General features: G+C 52.3%; 1 protein-coding gene across 8 annotated transcripts in view; it reads left to right on the forward strand.

The window, feature by feature from the left end:
- Nucleotides 1–26,054, forward strand: part of MAP4 (microtubule associated protein 4) — a 146,676-nt gene that overhangs the window by 43,859 nt on the left and 76,763 nt on the right. For all 8 annotated transcript variants that reach the window (XM_066202327.1, XM_066202296.1, XM_066202295.1 and 5 more), the window contains 2 exons: nt 2,072–2,330; nt 9,855–9,911. In XM_066202327.1, the coding sequence (XP_066058424.1) occupies nt 2,090–2,330; nt 9,855–9,911 (298 nt within the window). In that variant the 5' untranslated portion in view covers nt 2,072–2,089. The remainder of the gene's footprint in view (nt 1–2,071; nt 2,331–9,854; nt 9,912–26,054) is intronic.

A 26,054-nucleotide genomic window follows, 5' to 3' on the forward strand; every position in this document is an offset into this window, starting at 1 on the left:
AAACAGCCCCAAGCTGTGCCAGGATATTGGATATTGGGAAAATTCCTTCCCCAAAAGGGCTCTCCAGGCCTGGTGAAGGGATTTAAAAGCCCTGTGGATGTGGCACTTGGGGACAGGGGTTGGTGGTGGCCTTGGCAGTGCTGGGGGATGGCTGGGCTGGATGCACTCAGAGGACTTCTCCAGCCTCCGTCACTCTGTGCTCTCACGGTGCAGCTTGTTGGGAAATCTGGACATTGCTTTTCTTTCTGATGCTAAATGACATTTTCAGAGGAAGATGATTAAATGTTCGTGGCTGCACACTGAGACTCACTGACCTAACACCAAAGGTTCATTGGTGAGCTGAAAGCAAAGGGGGATGTGCCTGAAAAATTGGCTCTTCCCGAGCCCTCCTTGAAGGAGGCTGGTCAGTGCAGGGATTAAACTTCTGGAAGTGTCTTCTCTGGCTGGTGCTCCCTGCAGGGTAATGCAGCCACTTGTGCGCACATCTGGATGATGCTTTGTCTCAAAATAGCCAGGAACTCTGAAAGAAACCTTTTTGATAAGACTCCTTCATTTAAATATAAAATGGGGCTTTCTTTTTTTTACTGACCATGATTCATTCAGCTGTGAACCCTGCACAGGGGGGGTTGAAGAGCTCCAAACTTTTCACCTCTGGATTTCCAAGCTGTGATTCAGGGCTTTTATTTAAACCACCACGAGCTGCAGTTGCTGCCTGAAGTGTGGTCCTGCCTGCGAGTCTGACCTTTTATTGTTCAGAGAATAAAAAAGAAGAGCTTGACCTGAATTCGTTTCCATAACAGACTTGCCTGGAAGGACAGAGCCCCCACTCTCAGTGGGACACACCATTGTTCCTGAGGAATGTCAGGCCGCAGCCCGTAGGTACGTGGTGGCCCTGCAGTGCTGACACAGAATTTCCTGGAGTTCAAGGAGTAGGAGCCTTTGTTTTTTGGGAACAAGAGGGATCTGTGTTCTGGCAGCCCGTGGAAGGCAGAGGGCCTGGGCTGCTGCACGGCGGCCACTTGGGTCCCCCCTCCTGACCCAGCACACACAAGTGTCCCTTGTGTTCCTCGGCCTGTGTCAGCAGCTCCTTGTTTTCCTCAGGAGAGGCCAGAGCCGGGCTGGGAATGTTCACCTGGACAAAGGAAAATCCATGGAGACCTCAGCGTCCCTTCCAGGAGAGCTGGAGAGGGGCTGGGGACAAAGCCTTTCTGTACATTCCAGCGGTTTTTTCTTGACCCTTGTTCCCAAAAATAACTTGAAAAGGCTGAACCGTGCAGAAGTGAAGAATTGGTGATGGGTGTGTGTTGTGCCAGCCTGAAGGTTGGAGATGAGTCACTTCAGGTGCATTTTTTTCCAGCTCGGCGGCAGGAATTAAATTGAACACGGAGATGCAAATCAGGGAGGGATAACTGGTGATTCCTTCTCCTCTGTTTGCAGTTCGTGGCTGGGGATATAATAGTGCCTGCGTGTGCACTTTGCTGTATTCATTTTTTTTTGCCCATGTAAACATTATTAAAACGTCACTTTCCCTCCCAAATCCCGGGGCTGGAGGGGGTTTGCTGGGATTAGCAGGGTTTGCTGAGGACATGCAGGACCCTCTGGGAGGGATCAGGAGCGGCGCTGAAGTATACATCAGAGATTATGTAAAATCCTAATCTCCATAGGGGAGGCTGGGTGGAGTCAAGCCCGGCGCTAAATTCTCTTGCGTCATTTGTCTTGGTGCTGCTGAGGGGGTGTAATTAACTCCGGATCTGGGGCAGGGCAGGAGTCAATGTCACACCGTGGCTGCCCTGGCCAGGTACTGGCCGTCATTTCTGACATTTGTTCGGTTTCAGGTTCTGCTAAAAGACCCCGTGAAATGGAACATCCACGAGCTTCAGACGATCCCGCTTTATTTCTGCTCTGGTTGTGGGGCGGCGGGGGGGGGGAGGTGGTTCAGAACCATCCGGGAATTTAAACACTGAACAAACATTCCCGGTGGCGTGGAGGCGCAGGGGTGAGCAGCAGAGCGAGGGGAGGTGCAGAGCTCTGTGCTGAGATGTGTCCCTGTGTCCCTGGCCCTGGTTTGCAGGTGCAGAGGCGCTCAGGCATGGCTGAGCTGGAGCACAACCTGAGCCTGGCCGACGCTCTGACCGAGCCGCCGCACGACATCGAGGAGGAGGTGAAGAGGGACTTCATTGCCACCCTGGAGGCTGAGAAGTTCGATGACGTGGTTGGAGAGACCGTAGATAAGACAGACTACGTGCCACTGCTGGATGACGAGGACGAGGCCAAGCCTGGCAGCCAGGAGCCCAAAAGCAAAGGGCACGTGGACGGAATTGCCGTGGAACGTAAGTGTCCCCCAAAGTGCCACTGGAACATCGGGGGGCTCCTGTGCTCGCTGGGACGCTGCTGAGACAGCGCTGCTGCCCTCAGCCTGAGCCATTTCCTTCAAAAGCCAACGCTGAGGTCAAACCGTGTTCTGTTGCTTTTTTGCCCTTCGGTCCTTCAGCCTGTGGAACAACCTCTCCCTGCTGGCCACGGCACAGGCTGGGCTTTGCGTTAATACCTGGGGTTGGGGGCCTTTGGGCCTCTCAGACAAAGCACCCGCCACGTTTTGTGGCTGCCACGCTCCACAAACGGTGTCCCAAAAGAGCAGAGCTGTGCAAGGTGCCACCACTCTGGGGGATGGCAGGTCCAAGAAGGGAGGAAGGTGGCTGATGAGCTCTTGCTGCTGAGGTCAGCAGAGGGGAATCTCCATCATCTCTCTGGCAGCTTCACTCCCAAACGTTTAACAGCTAAACCCCATGGTTCTGATCCAAGGCTTTGTTTACTTGGATTTCTTTGGGATGTGCTGATTGTGGGCGTGCTACCAAAACGTGCTGCAGCCTCTGCTGCTGCTGAGCGGCCCAGCTGATATTTAGAACCATGGAATCGTTAAGGTTGGAAAAGACCTTTTGAGATCATCGAACCCAGCAGCTCCCCCAGCACTGCCAAGGCCATCGTTGTCCCCAAGTGCCACATCCACACAGATTTAAATCCCTCCAGCAACGGGGACTCCTGCTCTGGGCAGCTGGGCCAGGGCTGGAGAGCCCTTTCCAGGAGGAATATTCCCAAATATCCACCCTGAGCCTGCCCTGGCCCAGCCTGAGGCCGTTCCCTCTCCTCCTGTCCTCTCCTGGCAGGGACTTGTGCAGAGCCACCAGGTCCCCCCTGATCCCCCTTTTCTCCAGCCTCAGCCCCTTTCCCAGCTCCCTCAGCTCCTCTGGGTGCTCCAGCCCCTTTCCCAGGTTTTTTCCCTTCCCTGGACACGCTCCAGCCCCTCAGGGTCTGTCCTGGACCTGTGGACCCCAGACCTGCCCCAGGAGTTTGAGGTGGAACGTCACCAATTTATTTGTGTTCAGAGCTTTATCAAAAGTTCTTCAGGAAAAGGAGAGTTTGACACAGGTGCTTCCCAAAATGAAAGGGAAAGGAGTAGGATTTGGGGGCCATCCAATGGGTTTCTTTCCCAGTGAGCAATTTAAATGATTGCTCCCTTTGCTCATGTGCTGTTCCCTCCCTGCCTAAGTGGGAATTGTCACCTGGGCCCAGCGGTGCCTTGATGATTTTATTTGCTCTGTGGCCTTGATCTGGGCTGTGCAGGAGAGAAGAACCTTTGGTGACCTGATGACTTCCTGCAGAAGAAGTTTTCTTTTTTTTTTTTTTTTTTGCTTTAATCCTGCTGTTCCTCAGTGTTGAGGAAGGTGGGCTGTGATTCCTCAGAATAAACAGAACCTCCAGGAGGACCACAGCCTGGGGAGTTCTGCTCTCTTTAAAGCATTTGTTTGCTTTGTTCAGAAGTGCACTGGGTGCCTTGGAATACAGAAAGTGTAACTTGGAATTTTCCGTGCTGACGCGGTTATTAAATGGCACCAAACGAGCAGGAAGGATGGGAATGGGCAAAGAGATTATTCTAAAACTTGGAACTTTGGGCAGTTCAGGTGTGCATCATTTATTTCATTTATATTTTCATTTATACATTTCATTTATATTTTATTGTTACATATTATTATTATTATTATATTTTTATTTCATTCATATTTTGGCATTGCAGAAGCAGAGAAACACGAGGACTTGTTAACACCTCGCATAGGATTGGAGGATATTTAAAAGCAATCCTTTGTTGTGGAAGCTGCAGATCCTAAACCATCTCAGCACCAGGATTTCTCAGTGCTAAAAAAAATCACTCCAGAATATTGGTTTAAAATACAAATCCCTGAAGTGTGCCCTCCCAGCTTGGGCATTGCTATCCCAACTCATTACTTCACATAACCCCAGGACCTTGGGCTGGGGCTAACGAGGCTTTTTGGGTTTGCTCAGTAATTAAAACTCTCTGAGAGAGAAAGGCTGGGTCCTGTGGGCGGAACTCAGGCAGAAATACTGGAGTGGGGGAAGAAGCAGAATCTCAGGAGGAATTCCTTCATGGAAAGGGTTGTTAAACATCAGCAGGGGCTGCCCAGGGAGGTTTGGAGTGCCCATCCCTGGAGGTGTCCCAGGAATTCCCGGAGGTGGCACTCAGAGCTCTGCGCTGGGGACAAGGTGGGGATTGGGCACCGGGTTCACTCTGGTCTGGGAGAGCTTTTCCAACCTCAGTAATTCAGGGATTCTGGGCTCTCCTGGCTTTTCCCAGCCCTTCCTCTCCCCTCTCTGCACACCCCATCGTGGAGCTGCTCGAGCAGAACTCCTTCCCCTCCCACATGGCACAAGGAGGGGATGCAGTTCCTTACTCCCGCTTTGGAGTTTGGCTTTTCCCTTTTTTGGGAGAGCTGGAGAGCAGTCAGGAGCGTTATCTGAATCTTTGGCAAGATGCAAACGAGACCCAACATGAGGAGATGGAGAAGCTGCCCTGGGTGGAGCTGTTCAGCTCTCTCCCCTTGTAGCGGCAGGGAAGGACTGAAGCCTAAAACAGGGTCTGTTACCTCAGGCCAGGCTTAGATTTGGTCCTGGGATGTCTTCATTTCTCTTTCCTGTTTTCCCCTGAAGTGCTGAGCAAACCTGTTTCTTCCAGGAAACTGATGGAATATTTGTAACTGTTTAAAAAAGATAGTAAATGAGCTTCATTTCTTGAGGCTCCAGAATAAAGGAGCTTTACAGGGTCCCGAGGGGGTCTTGGTGTTGTGGTTCCATGTTTGAGTGTAACACCAAGTTTTTGGGGAGCAGCAGCGAGAGTTGCACATCCCTGGCTCCAAACAGCTTGGTTTTCCTGAGGGAGAGGAGCAGCCTGCAGAGCTCAGGCTTTTCAGCCTCCACTTGTTCATTTATTTATGTTAAAAGGCACAAATTCGTTCTGACATCACGGTCTGTGCTCCTGAGGTTGTCTTTCCCCAGTCAGAAGAGGTTTAATCCTCCATCCTGTCAGGCTTTAGCTGCTCCAGCTCCGCTCCAGGCTTTTCTTTCACTTTTTTTTCCTAAAACCAGGAGCCAGATTAGGCGAGTTTAACATTGAGCTGGGCCCCAGCGTGGAGCTTGGGTGAGCACAGAGAGGTGGAGAGGAGCAGGGCCGTGTGATGAGCAGTGGTTTGGTCACCCACAAACCTGCCCTAGGAGAGAGCTTTAATAATGGTGAACTTAAAAAATACCAGGGAGAAATGGGTTTGTTCATCCGGGTGTTCCTGTGGTGGGGTGAAGGAGCGAGGGGATTTTAGGTGGGAGCACGTTCCAAGGGAAAGGAAAACACCGGGATTTAACACGTTGGAGCAGAACTCGTGGGGAATGTTTTAGTTGAAGTGAGGAGCAGAATTGTCCCTGCAGTGATGGTTACTGGTGGGGAATTGTGAACACAGAAGGGGCAGGTCTGTGCTGAGGGGACGTGGCCTGGTGCTCACAAACTCCTTGGGGAGTTTTAACCTTGAATACAGGTTTTTCTAGGGGGAGCATGGAGTTAATTTTCTCCCTGGTGGCTGGGACAGTGCTGTGTTTGGGTGGTTTGGTTGCTCCTGAGCCCTGCCCGCTCTGCATCAAAGACTTTTTTGGGGTGTCAGGAAGGTGGGGACATGGCCAGGAGCCAAATCATGGAATTGCTCGGGTTGGAAAAGGCCTCGGAGAGCATCGAGTCCAACTTCCCCCAGCACTGCCAAGGCCACCCCTGACCATGTCCCCCTGTGCCACATGCACAGGGATGTTAAATCCCTCCAGGGATGGGAACACCACCACGGCCCTGGGCAGCTGGGCCAGGCCTGGAGAGCCCTTTAGGGGAAGGAATTTTCCCAATATCCAACTAAACCTTCCCTGGCACAACTCAAGGCTGTTCCTTCTCCTTCTGGGAGCTGTCCCCTCCTGTCAGGGGCTGTGCAGAGCCACCAGGTCCCCCCTGAGCCTCCTCTTCTCCAGGCTGGGCAATTCCCCTCTCTCTTTTCATTTCTTGTAATTCTGTTCTTTCCTTTATGAGGCTGTCCTGGAGCCGGCGGGGGTTTATTCAGTGGGTGGCTGTCTCCGTGGGGCCCCATTCCCATGGGATTAAACCCTGCGGGACGCCAAGGCGGGAGGGCTGGGCCGGGTTTAACTGCATCAATCGCGCTGGGAGCCGAGGTGTCCCCACGAGGTGTCTCTGCCTGCGCTGCCGCGCTCCCTCCCCGCAGCTCCCGAGCTGAATCCCGAGGCCAGACCGCGTCTCCTTTCGCTTTTTCCCCCCTCCCTTCCCGCACAAGGAATAAGCGCCTTCCTTGGTGCAGGATTTGCTGCGGCCAAAGGGAGTTCAGGCACTTGGTCAGGGATGAAAGTGGAGATGGAGAATGTTCCACAGGCCCCAGAGTTCCGGAGGGATCAGAGGGAAATCGGCAGATGATGATGTTGTGCATTTTTTGTCTCAGATGAGACATTAAACCTTCTCCCCTCTCCCAGTCTGCCCAGCCCCATTCCTGCCCCACAGTTGTTACGTCACAGAATCCCAGACTGCTTTGGGCTGGAAGGGTCCTGGGATCTCATCTCATTCCACCTCCTGCCACGGCAGGGACACCTCCCACTGTCTCAGGCTGCTCCAAGTGTCCAGCCTGGCCTTGGGCACTGCCAGGGATACAGGGGCAGCCACAGCTGCTCTGGCAATTCCAGCCCAGCCAGGAATTCCTAATTCCCAATCTCCCATCCAGCCCTGCCCTCTGGCAATGGGAGCCATTCCCTGTGTCCTGTCCCTCCATCCCTTGTCCCCAGTCCCTCTCCAGCTCTCCTGGAGCCCCTTCAGGCCCTGCCAGGGGCTCGGAGCTCTCCCTGGAGCCTTCTCCTCTCCAGGGGAACATTCCCAGCTCTCCCAGCCTGGCTCCAGCCCTGGAGCAGGATCTCTGGATCTCTCCAGCAGCTCCAGGTCCTGTGGATTTTGGGATCCAGGGCTGGGGCAGCTCTGCAGGTGATTTTGAGGCAGAACATTTAAATGAATGAATGGAAGGAGGTTAAGCTCCTGGTTTAGGAGTCAGCAGCTGGTTCAGACTCCGTCCGTCAGCGTTTTGCTCACGTTTTCCTCTCAAATATCAGCACTTGGCACCGTGTCCTAAAACCTGCACAAGCCCTCCTGACCCCCAGCAGCCACCCCAGAGCCCTCTGTGCCCCCAGGTGTGCCATCCCTGCCCTGGAGCAGGCTGCAGGTGCCCTGGTGGGGACGTGCTGGCCGTGGTGGTGTCCCCCGTCCCCTGCCCGGTCCCTCTGGGATTAGGCTTGGCACTGCCCATTTGCTCCAGATTATCGGTTTAGCCAGTGCTGCCTGAAATTTGTTTATATAAAAAAACAATCCTTTGATCCACGAGCCAGATGCAAATGCTGTCTTGTGATTCCAATGAGGATTAGGTCGTTACAACATCTTGACATGGTTTGGGCTTTATGCAATTCGGAAGATGAGGGGAGGAGCCCTGGCCCTGGGCAGGTTGCTGGGTGTTTTCACACTGGGGCTTCAGCAAAGCAAACTCAGATCTGCTCCAAAGGCACTGACCTTCAGAGACTTAAAAATAACAGCCACTCGTGCTGGCTGGAGTTGGTGTGATTTGACCTGATTCTTCTGGAAGCTTGTCTTCCCAAAAAAAGCTGGAGCTGTAGAGGGAACCGTTTTACCTGCTCTCCCTCCTGCCCAAGGAGAGCCATGGCATTTCTGATCCTCCTGCTCCTGTGGGAGCTCGCTTTGGAGGGGTTCAGCCACACTTGTGGTCAAGCTGAGTCCTGGTTTGATGCATCAGTGATGGTGGTGGCATCAGAGTCCCCGAGGCTGGAAAAGCCCTCCAGGATCATCAAATCCACCCTGTGCCCAATCCCCACCTTGTCCCCAGCCCAGAGCACTCAGTGCCACCTCCAGGCCTTCCTGGGACACCTCCAGGGATGGAGACTCCAAACCTCCCTGGGCAGCCCCTGCCAAGGCCTGAGTGCCCTTTCCTGGGAGAAATTCCTCTTGAAATTCCTCCCGTAAAACAGGACCAGGCTGTGAAACATCCCAGCAGCTCAGTTGCCTGTGCAAGGTGTAAGGAGCAGAAGTGAAGAAATGAGAGCAATGAAAGCAGCATGTGATGACGGAGGGAATCCTGGGGCTGTCCTCTGCAGGGCCAGGAGCTGCATTTGGAAGATCCTTTTGGATTCCTTGCCACTCAGGAGATTCCATGATTTAGACCATTCCCCATGCCAGGAGTCCCCAGCCCTTGTACAGGCTGGCACAGGGAGCTGAGGAGCGGCTCCAGAGATCCCGGAGATATTCCCGCCCAGGAGGATGGAGGGGTGTGTTTTTTCCATAAACCGGAGTTTCTCTAAAACACCAGGATGAGCCTCTGATGTAGCTGGGAAGATTGTTCCTTTTGCTTTGCTCAGGGCTGGGCTCAGGCCTGAGGTGCTGTGTCTGGAGGAGCCCGGTATAAAATGGGCTCAGGGAGGGCCAGCAGCAGCTGCAGGTGACTGAGTGCGCGTCTCTTTGGGAGAAACCTTTATTATTTCTAAAACGAGCGTTTCTTCACTGTCTGAGGGCCCAGGGAGGAGCTGCTGTCAGAGCAGAGCTGCTGTTGCTTGTTCTGCTTCACTTCAGGAAGTCACAGAATCCCAGACTGGTTTGGGGTGGAGGGAACCTTAAGGATCACCCAGTGCCACCCCTGCCATGGGCAGGGACACCTCCCACTGTCCCAGGCTGCTCCAAGCCCTGTCCAGCCTGGCCTGGGACACTTCCAGGGGCAGCCACAGCTTCTCTGGGAATTCCATCCCAGCCCCTCCCCACCCTCGTCGTCTAAAACTTCTTCTTTTATCTTATCTGAATGGACCCTCCTACAGCTACAAACCATTCCCCCTCGTCCAGCGCTGCCAGGTTTCCCTAGTTCAGTGTGGTGCTGGTTGAAATTTTAGCTGTCAGTGTCAGAACAAGATGGGCTAAATTACACAGTGATAAGGATTTTCTGTGCTGGTTGTTGGAATCGGTGATCTTCCCACCTTGCCCACCCTCCTCTAAATCTCCCCTGATCCCTGCTTTAGCCATGTGTGGTGTTTCAGGAGGAATTTCCCCATGGAAAGGGCGCTCAGGCCTTGGAAGTGCCCAGGGAGCTTTGGATCCCCATCCCTGGAGGTGTCCCAGGAATTCCTGGAGGTGGCACTCAGAGCTCCGGGCTGGGGACAAGGTGGGGATCAGTCACAGGGTGGACTTGCTGATCCCAGCGAGCTTTTCCAGCCTCAGTGATCCTGGGATTCTGTGAGTGTGCTCTCAAGGCTGGAACTGGTCATTTCTTTTATTAGTTTTAGGATCACCACCTGGGTGACCAGGTGAGCTCGGACTCAGTCTTGGAGCTCTTTCCCAACCTCAGTGATGCTGCAGTTTCACAGTGTTGTTTTTAAGGCCTGGATTAAGATGAATTCCATCTCTCTTTAACCCTTGCATTGATTTCTTGCAGATTCCTCAGCCTCTGGGCCGATGGTGGTGGAGAACGGCGACCACGGTCACGGCACAGGTACGTCCCTGTGCCCAGGGCACGCAGCACAGCAGAGCTGCACCAGGGCCAAACCCGTCTGCTCTGGGGTGCTCACTCCTCCCAGGGGGCTGGGCTTGGGGTTTATGAGCTTTCAAATAATTTACAGCAAAACAGAGCTTTGTTTTCTTTGGAGTTTAAACGGCTTTTTTCGGGTTAAAACCCGGTTCTGGTGATGTGCTGTTCTTTATCCCTGGTCAGTGCTGGGAAGGCAGCTGATGAAAATGGCTTTGTTGAGAGTCCAGAATGTCCCCTGTCCCCTGTCCTGTGACTTCCCCTGTTCCCTGAGACCCACAGTGGTGTTTTCCCACGTCCCCCCATCCTTTGGAGCAGTTTTTATTCACTGCCATGACCCAGCTGTGTCCTCCCACCCCAACCTCCCCTTCCGTGGACATGTCCCCACACCTGCTCCAGCAGTGGCACAGGTGACACCGAGCCTTTGGAACCTTTTTCCATTGCATCAGGATGGTTTTTGACTGCCAGAAGCTTGTGGTGGAACAGGATCGATATTTCAGACCTGTGCAGAACCTGGAAAAGAATTGACCTTTCCAGTCAGGCTGAAGTGCTGAGCTTGGTCTTCTCTTAGTCACAGTTAACAGTGAACACTGTTTCCCTTCCCCTTGAGCCTTTCTGACTGGGAATTGGGGTTCCTACCAAATTCCAGCCCATCTGTTCCCTTCTGGCACGAGGACCTTGGCTGTGGGACCTCTCTTTTCTTGGGGATGGAATATTCCAGAGCCAGTTGTCATCCTGGCGTGGGTAAGGACTTCATTTGGTCTCCCCTGTGATGATCTCCAGCTCCAGATCGTTGCTCAGATGATTGTCTGGGTGCTCCCAGTGTCATCCCTCCTAATCCAGAGGTGCAGCCCCGAGTTAAAAACCAGTTCAGGAAATCATGATGACCATTTGGGAGATGGGGGTGAGTTAAAACACCTCTTTGCTCTAATTCTCTCTAGGATTTTAGAGTTTGGTTTAGTGTGAGTGAGTTTCATGTCCTTAGTGAAGACGGGAATAGAAAAATTGATCTTTTGCTTCATTTGCCATTGGAAATCCTCTGAGCAGGGAGTTGTGCATCTTTTATAATTCAGTATAAACTGAAATTAAGAACACTTCTGAACCTTCCTAAGGATATTTCCTCCCTCTTCTTTAATACTCATAACCAAAGGAGATAGAAATGCAATCAGATTTCTGCTCTGAGTAATTAAAGGCATCGGGATTTTTGTATTGAACTTCTGCCTTGTGTTTAAAAAATTCTTTGTTCTTTGCCTCACTCGTGCTTTGTGGAGGTTTAACTCTTCACACTAAACGTTACCAACTTTGATCAAAGATACTTTTATGTGTCTGGAGCTTTTTAATTTATTAATACCTTCCCCCTTTGTGGGGTAGAGTTGGTTGGTTTGTGGTTTTTTTTTTTCTCTTGTTCAAATCTGCCTGAAAGTGACATCAAAGTGGCAGAGCGGCGTGTCAGGTTGAGGAGCCGCGGCCATCAAGTTAATTAGGTTTGCCAGGCTAACAGAAGATTTACATGACACAATTCCTTCACGGCCTCTTTCCCCTACCCCCTTCCTCGTGGAATACTTGCAATATCTGTGGCAGGGAAGGGGGAAATGCTGAATTTCCACCTGGCGCTGGATGGTTTCAGAGCTGGTGCTCTGCGGGAGCGCAGGGGATGCTCCCTCTGCCTCGAGCAGTGCCTGGTTCCACACTGAAGTGGTGCTGCTGCCTAAAGCCCGGATCCCCTGGCTCTAAACCACCTCCAGCTGTGGGCTTTTGTTTCCAGCAGGATCCATTCCCCGTGTCTGAAAGCTGAAATGATGCTGAGGGGCGTGCAGCGTGAGCCCCAGTGCAGAGAAATGGGGCAGCCAGGACAGGAGTGAGGAAGGTGATGCTCAGGCAAACCAGCTTTTTGCTCCAAAAACCCAGTGTTAAAAGCTACAGGGAGAGCTTTCAAAAGCAGAGCTGCGTTTAAGTTGGTTCTGAAGCAGACTCCAAGGAAAAGGGGTCAATCCAAATGTGGCTCTCTCTGGGCTGGAGCTCAGGAGAACACTGCTGGATGGCTTTTCTTCACTCATCAGCTGAAACAAGGTGATGATTGACCTTGTTTAATGACATCTGCAGCCACGTGGGCTGTGCCTGCAGAGGCTGGGATCGGTCAGGACCGAGCTCCTGGCACTCCTTGGCAGCAGTGTCCCCTCCCAGACACCCCCAGTGCAGCACATGGCAGGGACCCAAACCCCTCCAGCTCGGGGCCAACCCCTCCAGCAAGTGCAGAATTATTTTCCTTTGGCAGGGCTGTGTTCAGGGCAGGATTTGGGGCAGGGAGAGCCTGGCAGCTCCTGTCAAGGGCTCAGTCCTTGGCAGCGCCGAGCCCGATGCGACTGTTGCCGTCTGGCCCTTGTGGGGTTTGTTTTTGGGAATCTGAGAGCTCTGGCTTTGGGTGCTGGGCACATCCCCCTGCAAGGGAGGCTCGCTGCTAATCCTGTTCTTCCTTAAAAGGAGAAATGGAGAGGCTGGAGCAGCGTTCCCGGGGATGCACAGCCCTGGGAGGCAGCTGGGGAGCAGGGAATTCCGTGGTGCTTTGGAATCCCTGCAGGGAGGACGTGCTGGGGGAGAGGCAGCTCACCTGCTCACCTCCAGCAGGCACAGGTTAGGGGGGGCTTGGTCAAACCCAACAGCAGGTTCAGAACCAAAAATCCCTGCGTGATTTTCAGTTTGCAGCTCTTCGTTGCAGGATATTTGCCTAGAGTTCAGAGGAAATCTGTATTTAAAAATAAAACCCGACCAAATTTCTGGGAAGCAATCCATCGAGGATGATCACATGGTTGTCCAAGATGCTTTTCATGCTCTTGCTGGCAGGTGAGAAGTTCCCTGGGGAAGTATCCCTGCTGGGTGCTCATGCTTCCCCTAGCTGGGCCTTCCCTCCAGCCAGCCTGCTGGGAATTGTGTCACCCACCACTGGGCTCACAGAAATATTTGGATTTCAGTGCAAACTCTGCTCGTGAGCAGCGTCCTGAGGGGCTGCTCTGCTGTGACCTGGCCCAGCCCTCTGTGGCTCCACGAGGGGACAGGTGACAGCTCTTGAGGCCCCTGTGAGAGCAGAAGTGGTGTGTGCGTGTGTCTGTAACCTGGCTTTTGGCAAATCTCCTGGCTGCCCTAATGAAGTGTTTGGTGTTGTGCTGCCTCCACGGTGATGTTTACTAATGACTTGCGCTTTCTTGCCCCCTTCCCCATCCCCTTTTCCCTCTCCTACTTCTTTCCCTCTCTTCTATTTTCTCCTCCTAGAAGCCTAGACTGTCTCCTAACACTGGGGCTGCCACTGACACGAGGCCAGTGTCCTTTTCTACCTGCCATTACACTTCTAAAATCTGCAGCATTTTACAGAGCTCTTGCTTTACCTCCTGGGACTTGGCTGTAGAAGAACCAAAGGGTGGCTCCATCCTGCTCCTCCTCCCTGTGCTCTGCAGTGCTTGTTGAAACCTTCCTCTCTCTGTGTAAGCACAAAAGTGCACCCTGGTTTGGAACCGCACTGTGTCCACTGGTTTGAAATCACCACCACGGCTCCATTTTTTCTGTTCGATCACCTTTAAATTTAATTTCTCTCCGTTTTCATGGTGCTCAGTAAGAGAAGGTTTGGAATTTCCAGTTGTGCTTCCATAGTGGATGGGTCCACCATGACTGCAGCTCCCTTCCCCTTCTCCCCACACTCAGCACAGCCTTGGAGAGTCCCTGCCTTGTTCCTTGCTGCTTTGAAACCCTCTCAGACGAGGTTCTGACCTGTGCCACTGCTGTTCTCTTCCAAACGGGTGGGTTCAGATCATTTCAGCACTTTGTAGACTTGAGAAACAGATTAGGGAAAACCAAGTTTCCTGAGGTGCAGGTGGATCACCTCTGGTGTCTGCGGGGTGGGTTTGGGGGTCCAAGCACTTGCCATAACTTGGGAGTATGAAGGAAAACAGCCAGCCCCAAATTCCTGCCTTAGGGAGTGGCTTTGCTGTCGTACTCCTTCCCAAAAACCTTAGGAGTAAGAAAGGAAATTGCCTTTTTTTTTGTTTTGTTTTAAACTCCACACCTCTGGCTTCCTGTGGGGAATGGCAGCCTTGGATGGAATTTTACCTGCCACGAGAAATAATCTGTCCCTGCTAAAAGTGAGGGAAACAAAAGGACCGAGTTGTGAAATTGTACTGAAATAATCCTGACAATTGCCAGGCCTCTTTTGACCTAAACCAGAGCTCCAGGAGCACGTCCAGTGGGATTCCCAGTGGCTCCATAGAGGTGCAAAACTTTCCAAAGACAAAAGTGCTCATTTTTTCCATCAGCAGATGAAACAAAACGTGAGAGGAGGAGATAATGAGAGAGACGATGCAGGATTTCCCCTGAGGCAGGCTCAGCCTGGGCTTTGCGAGGCGAGGGACTGTTTTGGGTGAGGACAATCCTGTTGTGCAGCTCAGGGTACTGATGGCAAGGATTTAGTTAAACCCAAATGCAGGCTGAGCTGCCCAAAATGAGCCCAGCAAGAGCTTCACTTGCCAAAAAATGGCATTTCCCTGTTGTGAGGGCAGTGAGTGGCAGCTGGTACCCACGGCAGCCCTGGTCCCTCAGGATTTGTGGGGTATAAACATGGGCTATCCCACGTGGAATGAGCACTGTCAGTGCCTCCAGAGGGGTTCTTTGGGCATCTCCCCCAGCCTTGCTTTGCTGTTTGTTCCTCCCACGCTCCCAGTGGCGGTGCCAGGGCCGAGTCACTGATGTGCAGCAGGACCTGGCACTTCCCTCCCCACTCTGGTGCCAATTCACCCCTTTGTGCCCCACTCTTTAGGAGCTGGTGTCCTTGTGGTGCCACTTCCCAGCTGGTGACCCTGGTGGCTTCTCCTCCCAGGTGCACACCTGTTGCTCCTGGGAAAACTCCGTGTCCTGGAGGCTCCCAACTCCCCAAACTGGGCTGTCCCTTCCCAACCCCACGGAGTTCCCAGCGTCATTCAGGTTGGGAAAGACCTCTGAGATCAAGTCCACCCTGTGGGTCCTTCATGTTGTGCTTTCTTTTGAGTTTTTGGTGTCTGTGGCCATGAAAGGAGATCCTTGCATTCTTGGCTTTCTTTTTGAAGACCTTTTCGTAGCAATTTTTTTTTTTTAAATGTGATTTTGAAGCAAGGCAGCATCACTTTAACTTGGCTCCTCAATTGTTCTTTCTCACCTTTTGCCTTAAAGTGGGCTTAACTCTTGTGCCCTAGAAACAGAGAATAAATAAAGACTGAGAGGTGTTTTCAGATTGAATCACAGAAAGTTTCAGGTTACCTGAAAATCAGGTTTTGCCCACTCCCACAGCTGCTTTCCTTCATTGAAAGGCAACAATGCTTTAAAGTCTTGGCTCGAGGGGCTTGTGGCCAAAGTGAGGTGGGCAGAGGAGTTGTGGGACCAGCTGCCCCATCCTGGGACCCCTGGGTGGGTGGGCTCAGCAGAGCAGGGGCAGCTCCTGCAGGCCCAGGGTTCTGCTGTCCCTGCTGCAAGCACGGATCATCCATCCCATGGCACCCCCATCCTGTCTCCCCTGTCCGTGTCCCTGTTTGTTTGAGGTGCCAGCAGGTCCCCGGTGCGGAGGGGAGCTGTAGGGCAGGGAGGGAGCTGGCCTGTGGGGCTGAGCTGGATGTTCCTGCAGGGCCGACCCAAGCTCTGGGTGGGAGGTGCCTGGATCCAGGAGGGATGTAGGGAATGGGGGGGGGGGGGGTGTCTGTGCAGAGTGTTGGATCTTTTGTCCCTCCTGGGAAAAACCATCCAGGTGTCCCGCTGAGAGCTCGGTGTGGGGTGTGTGTCCTCGTGCCGCCCCGTGAGCAGGGAGGCACCAGCAGTGGTTCCTGTGCTCACGTTTCCTGCTCTCCCTGCTTTCCTGCGGCCCTTGGGGGTGATGCTGTACCTCTCCCGTGCTCTAACATCCCTGTGCCTCCACACCTGTCCGTTGTCACCCCCCTGACGCTGGATTATTAATTCCGATGCTCTGTACGATGTGAAGCTGTAACTGCTGTGGAATAAATCTCCCCAATAAACGTCTCCAACTAACCCCTCCCGAGTTGTTCTGTGGTGACCATCTCCGGGCTCCTGCTGCCAGTGCAGGGGAGGTGCCGGCTCAGCTGCTCTGCTGGAAGGGGGGAAATGGCTGGAAATGGAATCCTGTGCTGCCTGGACAGAGGTTGGAAAAGCGTCCCTCGAAGGCAAGGGTGTTGTGCAAAGTGACTCTGTCCCCCCCCGCCCCCAAACTGGAGAGACAGGGATCGATTTCCTGGCTGGAGCACTGGGTGGATGAGGAAGGGGCTGGAGGGTCACACTCAGACTTGTGGTCACTGGTTTGGTGACCGGGGGGCTGCTCTGGCTCAGGGGTGGCACCAGCCTGGCACTGGGGCACCCTGGGCACTTTGCTGGTGACACCGAGCTCTGGGTGTTGTCACAGCTGCAGGGAAGGGATGGGACATCCACAGGGACCCGATGCCTAAAGAGGCTGACCTGGAACGGAGGCTGGACAGAGTTAAAGGACTAAAGGAGGGATTTATCAAAAGGCCTTCCAAGGATGCACCGTGGGTGCACTACAAGAGCCTGGCTGTGGCTCCACCCAAGATGGAGTTTTCACACTTTTCTGAGTTTTGGTCCATTTGGTTATTGGGGTTAATTGTCCAGTTACAGCTTCAGGTTGTGAAGTCCCATCCTCACCGTTTGCTCTCCTCAATCCTCTGTTTGTACTTTTGGGGCCTAGAGCTGCAATGGTGTCCTTGGGTCTGGGGCTGGAAAAGGATTGTTTTGTCTAACTAAACCGTGAGGAGAACTTGCTAACACTTGATATGAGGTTCAGAGTTTTATACCAGTGCAGTGCAGAATCTGGAAAACACAAAGCTAAAACATCAGGCCAACCTCAGCAGGTTCGGCAAGGCCAGGGGCAAAGTTCTGCACCTGGGCTGGGACAATCCCAAGCACAGGTCCAGGCTGGGGATGAAGGGATGGAGAGCCCTGAGGAGGAAGATTTGTGGGAGGAAAAACATTAAGAAAAAACCCCCAACCCAAAGGAAAAACCCATCAAAACCATCCCAAAAATCTGTTTATTCTGCGTAAATAGGACACCTACAGGTGTGCTCTTCTCCTGAGAGCTTTTCTGAACACTTTCCTCTTTTAACTGCCCGTGTATGTCCCTCTTGGTGCAAGTTTTTATTTGCAGAGCCTTTTATCCTTCCTGGGCTTCAGGCAGAGCTTTTTAGGCTCCTCAGAGGGGGATCCAGCCATGCTCACTGCCCGGGAGTTCACGTTGTTTCCCGTGGCTCCAGTCTAAAAACAGCAGCCAAGTGAATAATTCAGCAGCTTTGCTGAGTTCCTCCGTGACTCAGAGGGTTTGTGTGAGTCTCCCTGAGCTTTGGGGCGGGTGTTTTGGGGGGAAGGTGATGTGACAGCCGGGGAGGGCTCTGTCCCTGGCCCTGGTGAGGACCCTGGGGGGACAGAGCTCTTCCAGGGAATGTGGAGCTTCCCCAGCTCCTGGAGGGGGAGTGGGGAATGAGGGTTTGGTTTTGGTTTGGTTTTTTTTCCTGCAGGTCCTGGTGTTCTTTCAGATGAGGAATTTGTGGCTTCCTAAGGCTCAGGAGCTGAGCGGCTGCACAATCTCAGCTCCTGAGCTTCTCCTGAGCCCTTCAAAGAGCGTAGAGAAATTTCCCAGGTGTTGAAGGGCTGAGGAACACTGGGAATAACAGACAGAGTGCTCAGAGCAGCCGTGGCTGCCCCTGGCAGTGCCCAAGGCCAGCCGGGACAGGGCTCGGAGCAGCCTGGGACAGAGGAACGTGTCCCTGCCGTGGCACGGGTGGAGCAGGATGAGCTGGAGATCCTTCCCGACCCAAACCGTGCTGGAGTTCTGCGATGCTGTGGTGTCGTGGTGTGGAGAAACAGAGCTCTGGGATGAGGGCTGGGGAAGCTGGGAGTTAGGGTGCGGGTTTTCCAGGAGGCAGGTTTGTCAGGATGCAGGTTTTTCAGGAGGCAGGTTTTCCAGGAGGCAGGTTTTTCAGGATGAAGGTTTTTCAGGATGAAGGTTTTTCAGGAGGCAGGTTTTTCAGGAGGCAGGTTTTCCAGGAGGCAGGTTTTTCAGGATGAAGGTTTTTCAGGATGAAGGTTTTTCAGGAGGCAGGTTTTTCAGGATGCAGGTTTTTCAGGAGGCAGGTTTTTCAGGAGGAAGGTTTTTCAGGAGGCAGGTTTTTCAGGAGGAAGGTTTTTCAGGATGAAGGTTTTTCAGGAGGCAGGTTTTTCAGGATGAAGGTTTTTCAGGATGAAGGTTTTTCAGGATGAAGGTTTTTCAGGATGAAGGTTTTTCAGGATGCAGGTTTTTCAGGATGAAGGTTTTTCAGGATGCAGGTTTTTCAGGTTGCAGGTTTTTCAGGATGAAGGTTTTTCAGGATGAAGGTTTTTCAGGATGCAGGTTTTTCAGGAGGCAGGTTTTTCAGGAGGCAGGTTTTTCAGGAGGCAGGTTTTTCAGGAGGCAGGTTTTTCAGGATGCAGGTTTTTCAGGAGGCAGGTTTTTCAGGAGGCAGGTTTTTCAGGAGGCAGGTTTTTCAGGATGCAGGTTTTTCAGGATGAAGGTTTTTCAGGAGGCAGGTTTTTCAGGAGGCAGGTTTTTCAGGATGCAGGTTTTTCAGGTTGCAGGTTTTTCAGGATGAAGGTTTTTCAGGAGGCAGGTTTTTCAGGATGAAGGTTTTTCAGGATGAAGGTTTTTCAGGAGGCAGGTTTTTCAGGTTGCAGGTTTTTCAGGATGAAGGTTTTTCAGGATGAAGGTTTTTCAGGATGCAGGTTTTTCAGGTTGCAGGTTTTTCAGGATGAAGGTTTTTCAGGAGGCAGGTTTTCCAGGAGGCAGGTTTTTCAGGATGCAGGTTTTTCAGGAGGCAGGTTTTTCAGGAGGCAGGTTTTTCAGGAGGCAGGTTTTTCAGGATGCAGGTTTTTCAGGATGAAGGTTTTTCAGGAGGCAGGTTTTTCAGGAGGCAGGTTTTTCAGGATGCAGGTTTTTCAGGTTGCAGGTTTTTCAGGATGAAGGTTTTTCAGGAGGCAGGTTTTTCAGGATGAAGGTTTTTTTCAGGATGAAGGTTTTTCAGGAGGCAGGTTTTGCAGGCTGAATGTTTTTCAGGCTGCAGGTTTTGCAGATTTCTGACACTGCTGTGCCGGTGTCACCGTTGGAGCTGCTGCCCTGGGACTGCACTGGGAGCTCCTCTGGCGGCTCCAGGGCAAATCAGGGCCCTTCTCTGTGTCCCAACCGCTGTTTTCATGCCGGGTCTCTCTCAGATGCTGCCTCCCCACCAACCTGCTGCTTGACTTTTCTTTTTCTCCTTGGCTTTTTTTCTTCTTCGGGCTTTTCCTTTTTTTTTTTTTTTTGTTTCACACTTTTTTTCAGGGGTGGGATGTCCCTGCCTTGGCTCAGTGAATAGGAAATTAAAAGGATTATAATGAAGTCATACATATGTCGAGAAGTCTATTAAAAGCTTAACAGGGAGGCTTAGTGAGGTTTAAAAACCGGGAATACAAACCCTCTCTGTTTTGCAGCGTGCTCAGGAGTTGTTCTAGCAAGGATCTGACAGCTGGCTGAATTAATGGGGTCCTCCAAGGCTTGAATTGCCTGAGCAAGTCGCTGGGACTTGAAATATTCAAGCCGTGAACTTTGGAGCTCGTACCTTGCATTTCATTTGTTCTTAGCGCACTGAAAGCGCCTTGTGTGGGGAGGTGCTGCACGACCGTGCAGGCTGGGACCCCAGGAAAATGTGAACCCTTTCCTCTGCCCATCCTTGGGGCTGGTCAGCCTTTACACAAACTTGTCCTTTCTCAGAGCTGTGTTTCCTGTGGATCTGGGCTGTTTCTGGGCACATCACGAGGCAGCCTTTTGAAACTCGGGGTGTTTCCAGGAGGTTTGGAGGCAGGTAGAAGGGAGACTCAGTGCTGCAGACAAGGATTGCTGACCCTCGCTGCTCCTCACCCGGAGCCCTGCTGTTATCCTGCACTCTCAGGACCCAATTTGCCTTTAATTTGTCTCTCTGGAACTTAACTGCAGCTTGAAAATATGCTTCCCCCCCCCCCCCCCCCTTCCTTCTTCGGTGCTTGAAACAACATCACTTTATTCCCTTGCTTATTCCAGTAGCTTTGCAGTGGGGAGGCTTTGCAGTGATCCTTCGGATTAAATGTTGGGAATTTCAATGAGAGGCTCGTCAAAAGGGAAATAAACAGCAGCCCTTGTGAAAGACCCAAAAAATGAAGCTCAGTCCAAAGGCTTTCGCATCACCTTTTTGCTGGGTGGGGCTCGTTGTTTGGCCTCCCAGTGGGGAGTTAATCCATCGCCTGGGTCAGTGTTGGCCGGGGTGAGCAGCAAGGGGCTGAGCTCTGCAGGGCTTCGGTCATTCCCCATCTCAGCGCTGGGGAGGAGGTCTGGGAGCTGCTGGATCCCATCCCTGCAGGAGCTGCTCTGAAGGTGGGCTTGTGTCTGGAGTGATGCTCCAGCCTGGGCTCCCCTCCCCACCAGGCTCTCCCTTTCCGACTTTTCCTTCCCCACCTTTTATTCCTCCTCTACACCTGGGCTTCTGCCTGTGAGGAGGGGTTGGGTGGTGGTGAGGGGGTTTATCCTGCTTACAAAAACCTCGGGGAGAGTCGTGTGTGCTGGGATGGCAGAGTGGCTTTGAGAGGTCGTGTGACACCAGGCTAAATCCGAACCTGGGGGTAGGAAACTTCCCTAATCCTGGCTCTGCTCGTGGCTCCCTCGGAGGCCTGAGCTCTTTAATCTTCTTCCAGTTCAGTCCCATCACTGCAAATAGGGTAAGGCTGATTATATTGTGCATTTTATCTTTCCTAGCTGCGCCCCAGCTGTTGTTCTCGAGCGTTCTCCTTTCGGGGTGGGTTGGCTCCGGGGTAATCTTGGATTAATGGGACCTTTTTTTTTTTTTTTTTTTTTTTTTTTTTTTTTTTTGGAAAAAGGAAATTTTATAGTTAAGGAATGCATTGGATACTGTGAAGCTGCTCAGGAGCTCTTTGGTGCTTGGGGCTGAGAGCAAATCTACACCTGGGAGCAAGGGCAGCTTTTGAGCGAAGGGAAACTCTGAAATGCTGAGCCGGTGCCTCCTGGTTAAACCCCGCAGAACTGCTCTCCCTGGAGAGAGGTTTGAACAAATTCAGCCTAGTCCTGCGTGAGCCGGTCCCTGAAATATAAATTACCTGCACCCTCAGCAGTAACCTCCCCTCTCGGCTGCTGTTTTGGTGCAATGTCTGCGGCCGCTTTCCAGCTCTGACCCACGAAGTAGCGAGTACACCTCGCGTGGAGTTGGTGCGTCTGAAACACTCTGGCTTTCGGCAAGTGCGGCGTAAAACCTTCCTGAATTCCTGCCGACTGTCAGGACAGGAAAGCTTCGCTGCTTTCTGGAGTGACAAAAGTGAAACAACGTGTGAGAGGTGCTCAGGATCCTCATCCTCTCCCAGCCCGGGGAGCTGTGCCCGGTCCCTTGGGAAGAGTCTCCTCTCCTGGCTGCAGTCCAGGCCCCCCCCTGCCCTTGGAAGTGGTGGGAAATGCTGTGTTGGGTGGTTTTGCTGAGTAAGTGCTGCTGGTTTTCCATCGGTGGGTAAAAGCTCTCCTCCGTATGGCAGAGCTGGGCTCTCCTCACAGGGAGAGCTGGGTCCTGCTGCAGGGGGTGAGGTGGGGTTGGGATTTCTGTGCGGTGGAGGAGGAGGCTTTTCCCATAAACCTCTCCCTTCATTTTGGAAGGCCAAAGAAGCTCCTTCCTGGAGGTGCCCAGGCAGGGTCCCTGTTTCTCTTGGCGTTAATCAATGCCTGCTAAATAGTGCGGGATTAACAGCTTCCCTTGGGAACAGTTCTGGAACTTCAGGGCAGCGGCTGTTTCTGTGGACAATTGATGCTGGAGGCACCTCTGGAATTAGAAGTGACTTGGCAAGGCGCAGAAGTGACAGGAGACTGCAGGACATGAGCAAAACACAGTTCACCACCCCCCCCAAAAAAATATCTGGGAGGGATGTTTGATTTAGTTCTGTCACATAGCTTGGGATGCTGTTTAACCTTCTTCCTCTCAGTGAGAGCACGCTGCGCATCTGACTGAGTCATGGAATTGTTGAGGTGGGAAAAGAGCTCCAAAGTCCTTGAGTCCAAGCTGTGCCCGATGCCCAGATTGTCCCCAGCCCAGAGCACTGAGTGCCACATCCAGGAGTCCCAGGGATGGGGACTCCAAACCTCCCTGGGCACTTCCATGGCCTGAGCACCTTTTCCATGGGGAAATTCCTGCTGCTGCCCACCCAGAGCCTCCCCTGGGCCAGCCTGAGGCCGCTCCCTCTCCTCCTGTCCCTGTTCCCTGGGAGCAGATCCCAAATCCCCCCCGGCTGTCCCCTCCTGGCAGGGAGCTGTGGAGCTGTGGAGGTTTGATCTGTCTTTTGTTTCTTCTCCTGTGGTTCTCTGTTCAACCCGCACAGGGCCAGGAGTTGGCCTTTGATGACCCTGGTGGGTCCCTTCCAGCTCAGGATATTCTGTGAAGTTGTGTTTTCCACGCCCTCAGTTTGGCTTCCTGAAAACCCAGACTCACTGTCTTCCCCTGTTCTTCCCGGACTCCTGGGGATTCAGCAGTGACTTGGATTTCAGGGGGTTGGGAGTTCCCTCAGACATGACTGAAGGACTCAAAAACAACATTTCATTCTTCTGGGGTTCTTTATTACCTGTGCAGATGCTGCCAGTGCAGGGCTGGGCAGTGGAATCTGCCAAGAGGAGTCATAAAATTGGGATATCCTGGTTTGGAAGGGAAAGCCAGGGATCATCAAACTCCAGGGAGGTTCTGATCACTGGGAAGCAGCGTCTGGTCTGTTCCTCCAGCCCGTTCAGGTGACAGAAATTGGGCTGCTCAATTAGCCCTGAGATGTGCAGGCAGAATATTTGCTCTGGGGAAAGAGACTTTTATCTCCATTTCGTCGGGACTTTCCGATTTCTAGGATTAAAAATGAAAACATTTAAGCAGGGGTTGTTTTGGATCCTTGATCTTCGCACTCTGATAACTGGTTATGTTCCTCCAGGAAGAGAATTCCCCTTTTGACATTGCCTTGCCACTTGTCACTTAGCCAACTCTTTATTTACCTTGGTGTCATTTCCTTGTGTCTCCACTTTCCCTAACATTTCCCCTGGCTACAGATAAAAATACTTTGCTTTCAGCTCCGTCAAGCCTTCCAATGCCTTGCCTGGAAAAATCTGTGATGTTCCATCTCCTACATTCACACTCTCCCGTTTCCCAGTGATGCAAGCAGCTCTTCCAAAATGTCACTCATGGGCAGTTTTGCGAGATTTTAGGGGCTCCATGTCTCAATATTACAACTAAAATTACTGATTCTGCTTAAAAGAGAAAGAAAAATCTGCAATTTTGTGTGTATCACTGAAAGTTTCAGGTAGTTTTGTGCAGCTGTGTATTCTCCCAAAGACAATCTCAGATTCAATAGGAATGGGGAACCTGACAATCGTGGAAAGATCCAAATTAGAATTTTGTAATCTGCCCCATTTTGTAGCTGAGAGTTGAGGGAGGTGAGGTTTACCTGGCCAGACTTCCAGCTAAAAACACATAAATATAAATGAGCTGATGAGGGGTTTCAACTGGCACTTGTGTTTCTTGTGGTGATTTTAGAATTGCTGGTCACAGGGCTCACATCTCATTTTTACCTTCTGAGTCCTGTGCTACTTCTCTGTCCCAGGGGTGTCTCCAGTCCTGCTGAAGTCAGGAGGTTTCTGCACTAAACCTCCGTGAATTGAAGACAACTGGAGCAAGAGCAGCTCCAGCTGTGCCTGAAGGAACTCCAGGAGAGCTGGAGAGGGACTGGGGACAAGGGATGGAGGGACAGGACACAGGGAATGGCTTCCCAGGGGCTAGATGGGATTTGGGGAAGGGATTCCTGGCTGGGAGGGTGGGCAGGGGCTGGGCTGGAATTCCCAGAGCAGCTGTGGCTGCCCCTGGGTCCCTGGCAGTGCCCAGGGCCAGGCTGGACACTGGGGCTTGGGGCACGTTGGGACAGTGCAAGGTGTCCCTGCACTGGGTGATCCTGAAGGTGCCTGCACACCCAGCCCATTCATGGATTCTCTTCTCAATGCTCATCTTTTTGCTGGTGAACTCCAGTTTCCAGCCGTACCTGGAGGGTGGGAATTGAGGAGTTTGTCCCTTGTTTGTTCCCCTGGAGTCACCCGCAGCCCCTTCCTGCAGCCCCCCGTGTCCCGGCGGTGTCGGTGGCACCTTCTGCTCGGTGTTGGCTTTGAAGGTGACACTGTGTGAGCTGTGCTGTGCTGTCCCCCAGCCCAGCCCCAGCCTGGGGACTGTCTGAGCCCTGCAGGGTGAGCGGTGCTGGGGCTGCTCGGGCCGGGAGCAGCTCCGGAGCCCCGGGAACGTCGGCTCGCGTCACCGTCAAAGGCCTCGCTGTCAGCTCCATCTAGGTGAGACAGCTCAGCACCAGAGCACCAAAGCAAGCCACAATTCCTGTTTTTTTTCCTCCTTCCATCCCGTGTCCATGCTGCTTGGGTGGCAGCTGCCACGGGACAGCCCCGCTCGGAGGTGTGCTGCTCCTTCAGCCGCCGGGTTGAGGCTCTGGGGGCTCGCCCGCACGAAGGGAAGCACTTCATCTCCTAGGTTTGCAGAGGAAAATAAAATCGGCGAGGGTTTGTTTCAAAACATCAGGAAGTCCTTAGCGAGGAATTAAAGAATTCCTAGAAAACTGGCTGCCTCTCTGCAGGGCTGTAAATTAGAATGATTTCCAAAGAGCACAGACAGCGTGTCATCTTCCTCATTCTCAAGCAGAAGCTGCCTGAATAAACAGTAATAGAATTGTAGATTCTTTCTGGTATTATGTAAATGGCTTCATGCTTTGATGTCCCTGGTGTCATTAGTTTGACACTAGCTGGAATTAATGGCCATAAAACTCTATTACAAACGTGGCACAGAGATTTCTCCTGACTGCTTCTGATTCCTCCTGTGAGCTCGCTGCCTCCGCCACGGGATTGGGAAAGCTGAAAGTAGGTCAGGGCGGTGTGTGTGTGAACAGGGGCTGCAGGAATCACAGCCACAAACAAACAGCACTCGAGTGCTGAAGGGAAATTTGCTATTTTAAGCCCTTATTTCCATTATCACCATCTCATTCTGCACAACAAGCGTGTGGTGGGGGGAGCTCTGTGGCCGTGCACTGGCAGATGGGATCCAGGAAGGAGGAGAAAAAAACACATATGAGTGTATCCACATAGCTGTATGTGTGTATTTCTGTGTTTCAAGGGTGACAGTAAATACTGTCACTTGTGAATGGCTCCTCTCCATCTCATGTGAGGCAGAGTGGAAGCGCCAAAATACGCGGGTCGAAAGAAATGAAGCGTTTCTCATCCGAGCGGCAATCAAACGCCGCGAGTCCGGGCTGGAGGTCCTGCTGTTGTGCGGTGGAACCTGTGGGGCAGAGTTACAGGGATGTTCTCCAGAGTTGCCACACTCCTTCCGTGTTTATAATTCATTCCTGGTGCTCAGAGGGGCTTCCTCGCTGGCAGCTCCTGGGGACAAGTGTTGGCTCCCAGCCTGAAGAGCTGGGATGTTGTGGACCTGGAGGAGGGTTAATCACGGAGCTGCTGCGTGGTTTCCCTTAGGACAGCTGGATGAGAAAAGGTGGGAAAGAAGGAATACGAGAGAATTGGCTGGTTTTAGGCAATGAAAACATGAGCAGGAGGGAGAAAAGGGCAATATATTTGAACTCATCTTGGCAGTCGGGGATGGCAGGAGTTAAACCTGTTGGGAAGGTGAAGTGCTAAAAAAACTCATGGAGGGAAGTGATTTGTATGGATAGAAAAGACGTTCACAGACCATTTCCAAGGAGGCTGTGTCATATGCTTTCAAAGAGTCTGGAAAAAAAAAAGGAGGAAATTAATAAAAATGGAAGCGAGGACTTAGAGCTGGAGAGATTTAAGAACTCCTCAGATTATGGTGCACAGTGATTTACAAGCACTGAAGTGCAGGAGTGAAAAGAAGAGGATTTCCAGTTTATTAGGGATAAGGGAAGGTTGGAAGAAAACCCTTAAAGGGAGATGGAGAGGAAAGTGATGCACAGGAGGCTGCAGGGTTCAGCCCTTTGCCTGCTCTA

This window comes from Chamaea fasciata, unplaced genomic scaffold (genome assembly GCF_029207755.1).
Source record: "Chamaea fasciata isolate MVZ Bird 193981 ecotype frontalis unplaced genomic scaffold, bChaFas1.0.hap1 SCAF_1, whole genome shotgun sequence".
Lineage (NCBI taxonomy): Eukaryota > Metazoa > Chordata > Aves > Passeriformes > Sylviidae > Chamaea > Chamaea fasciata.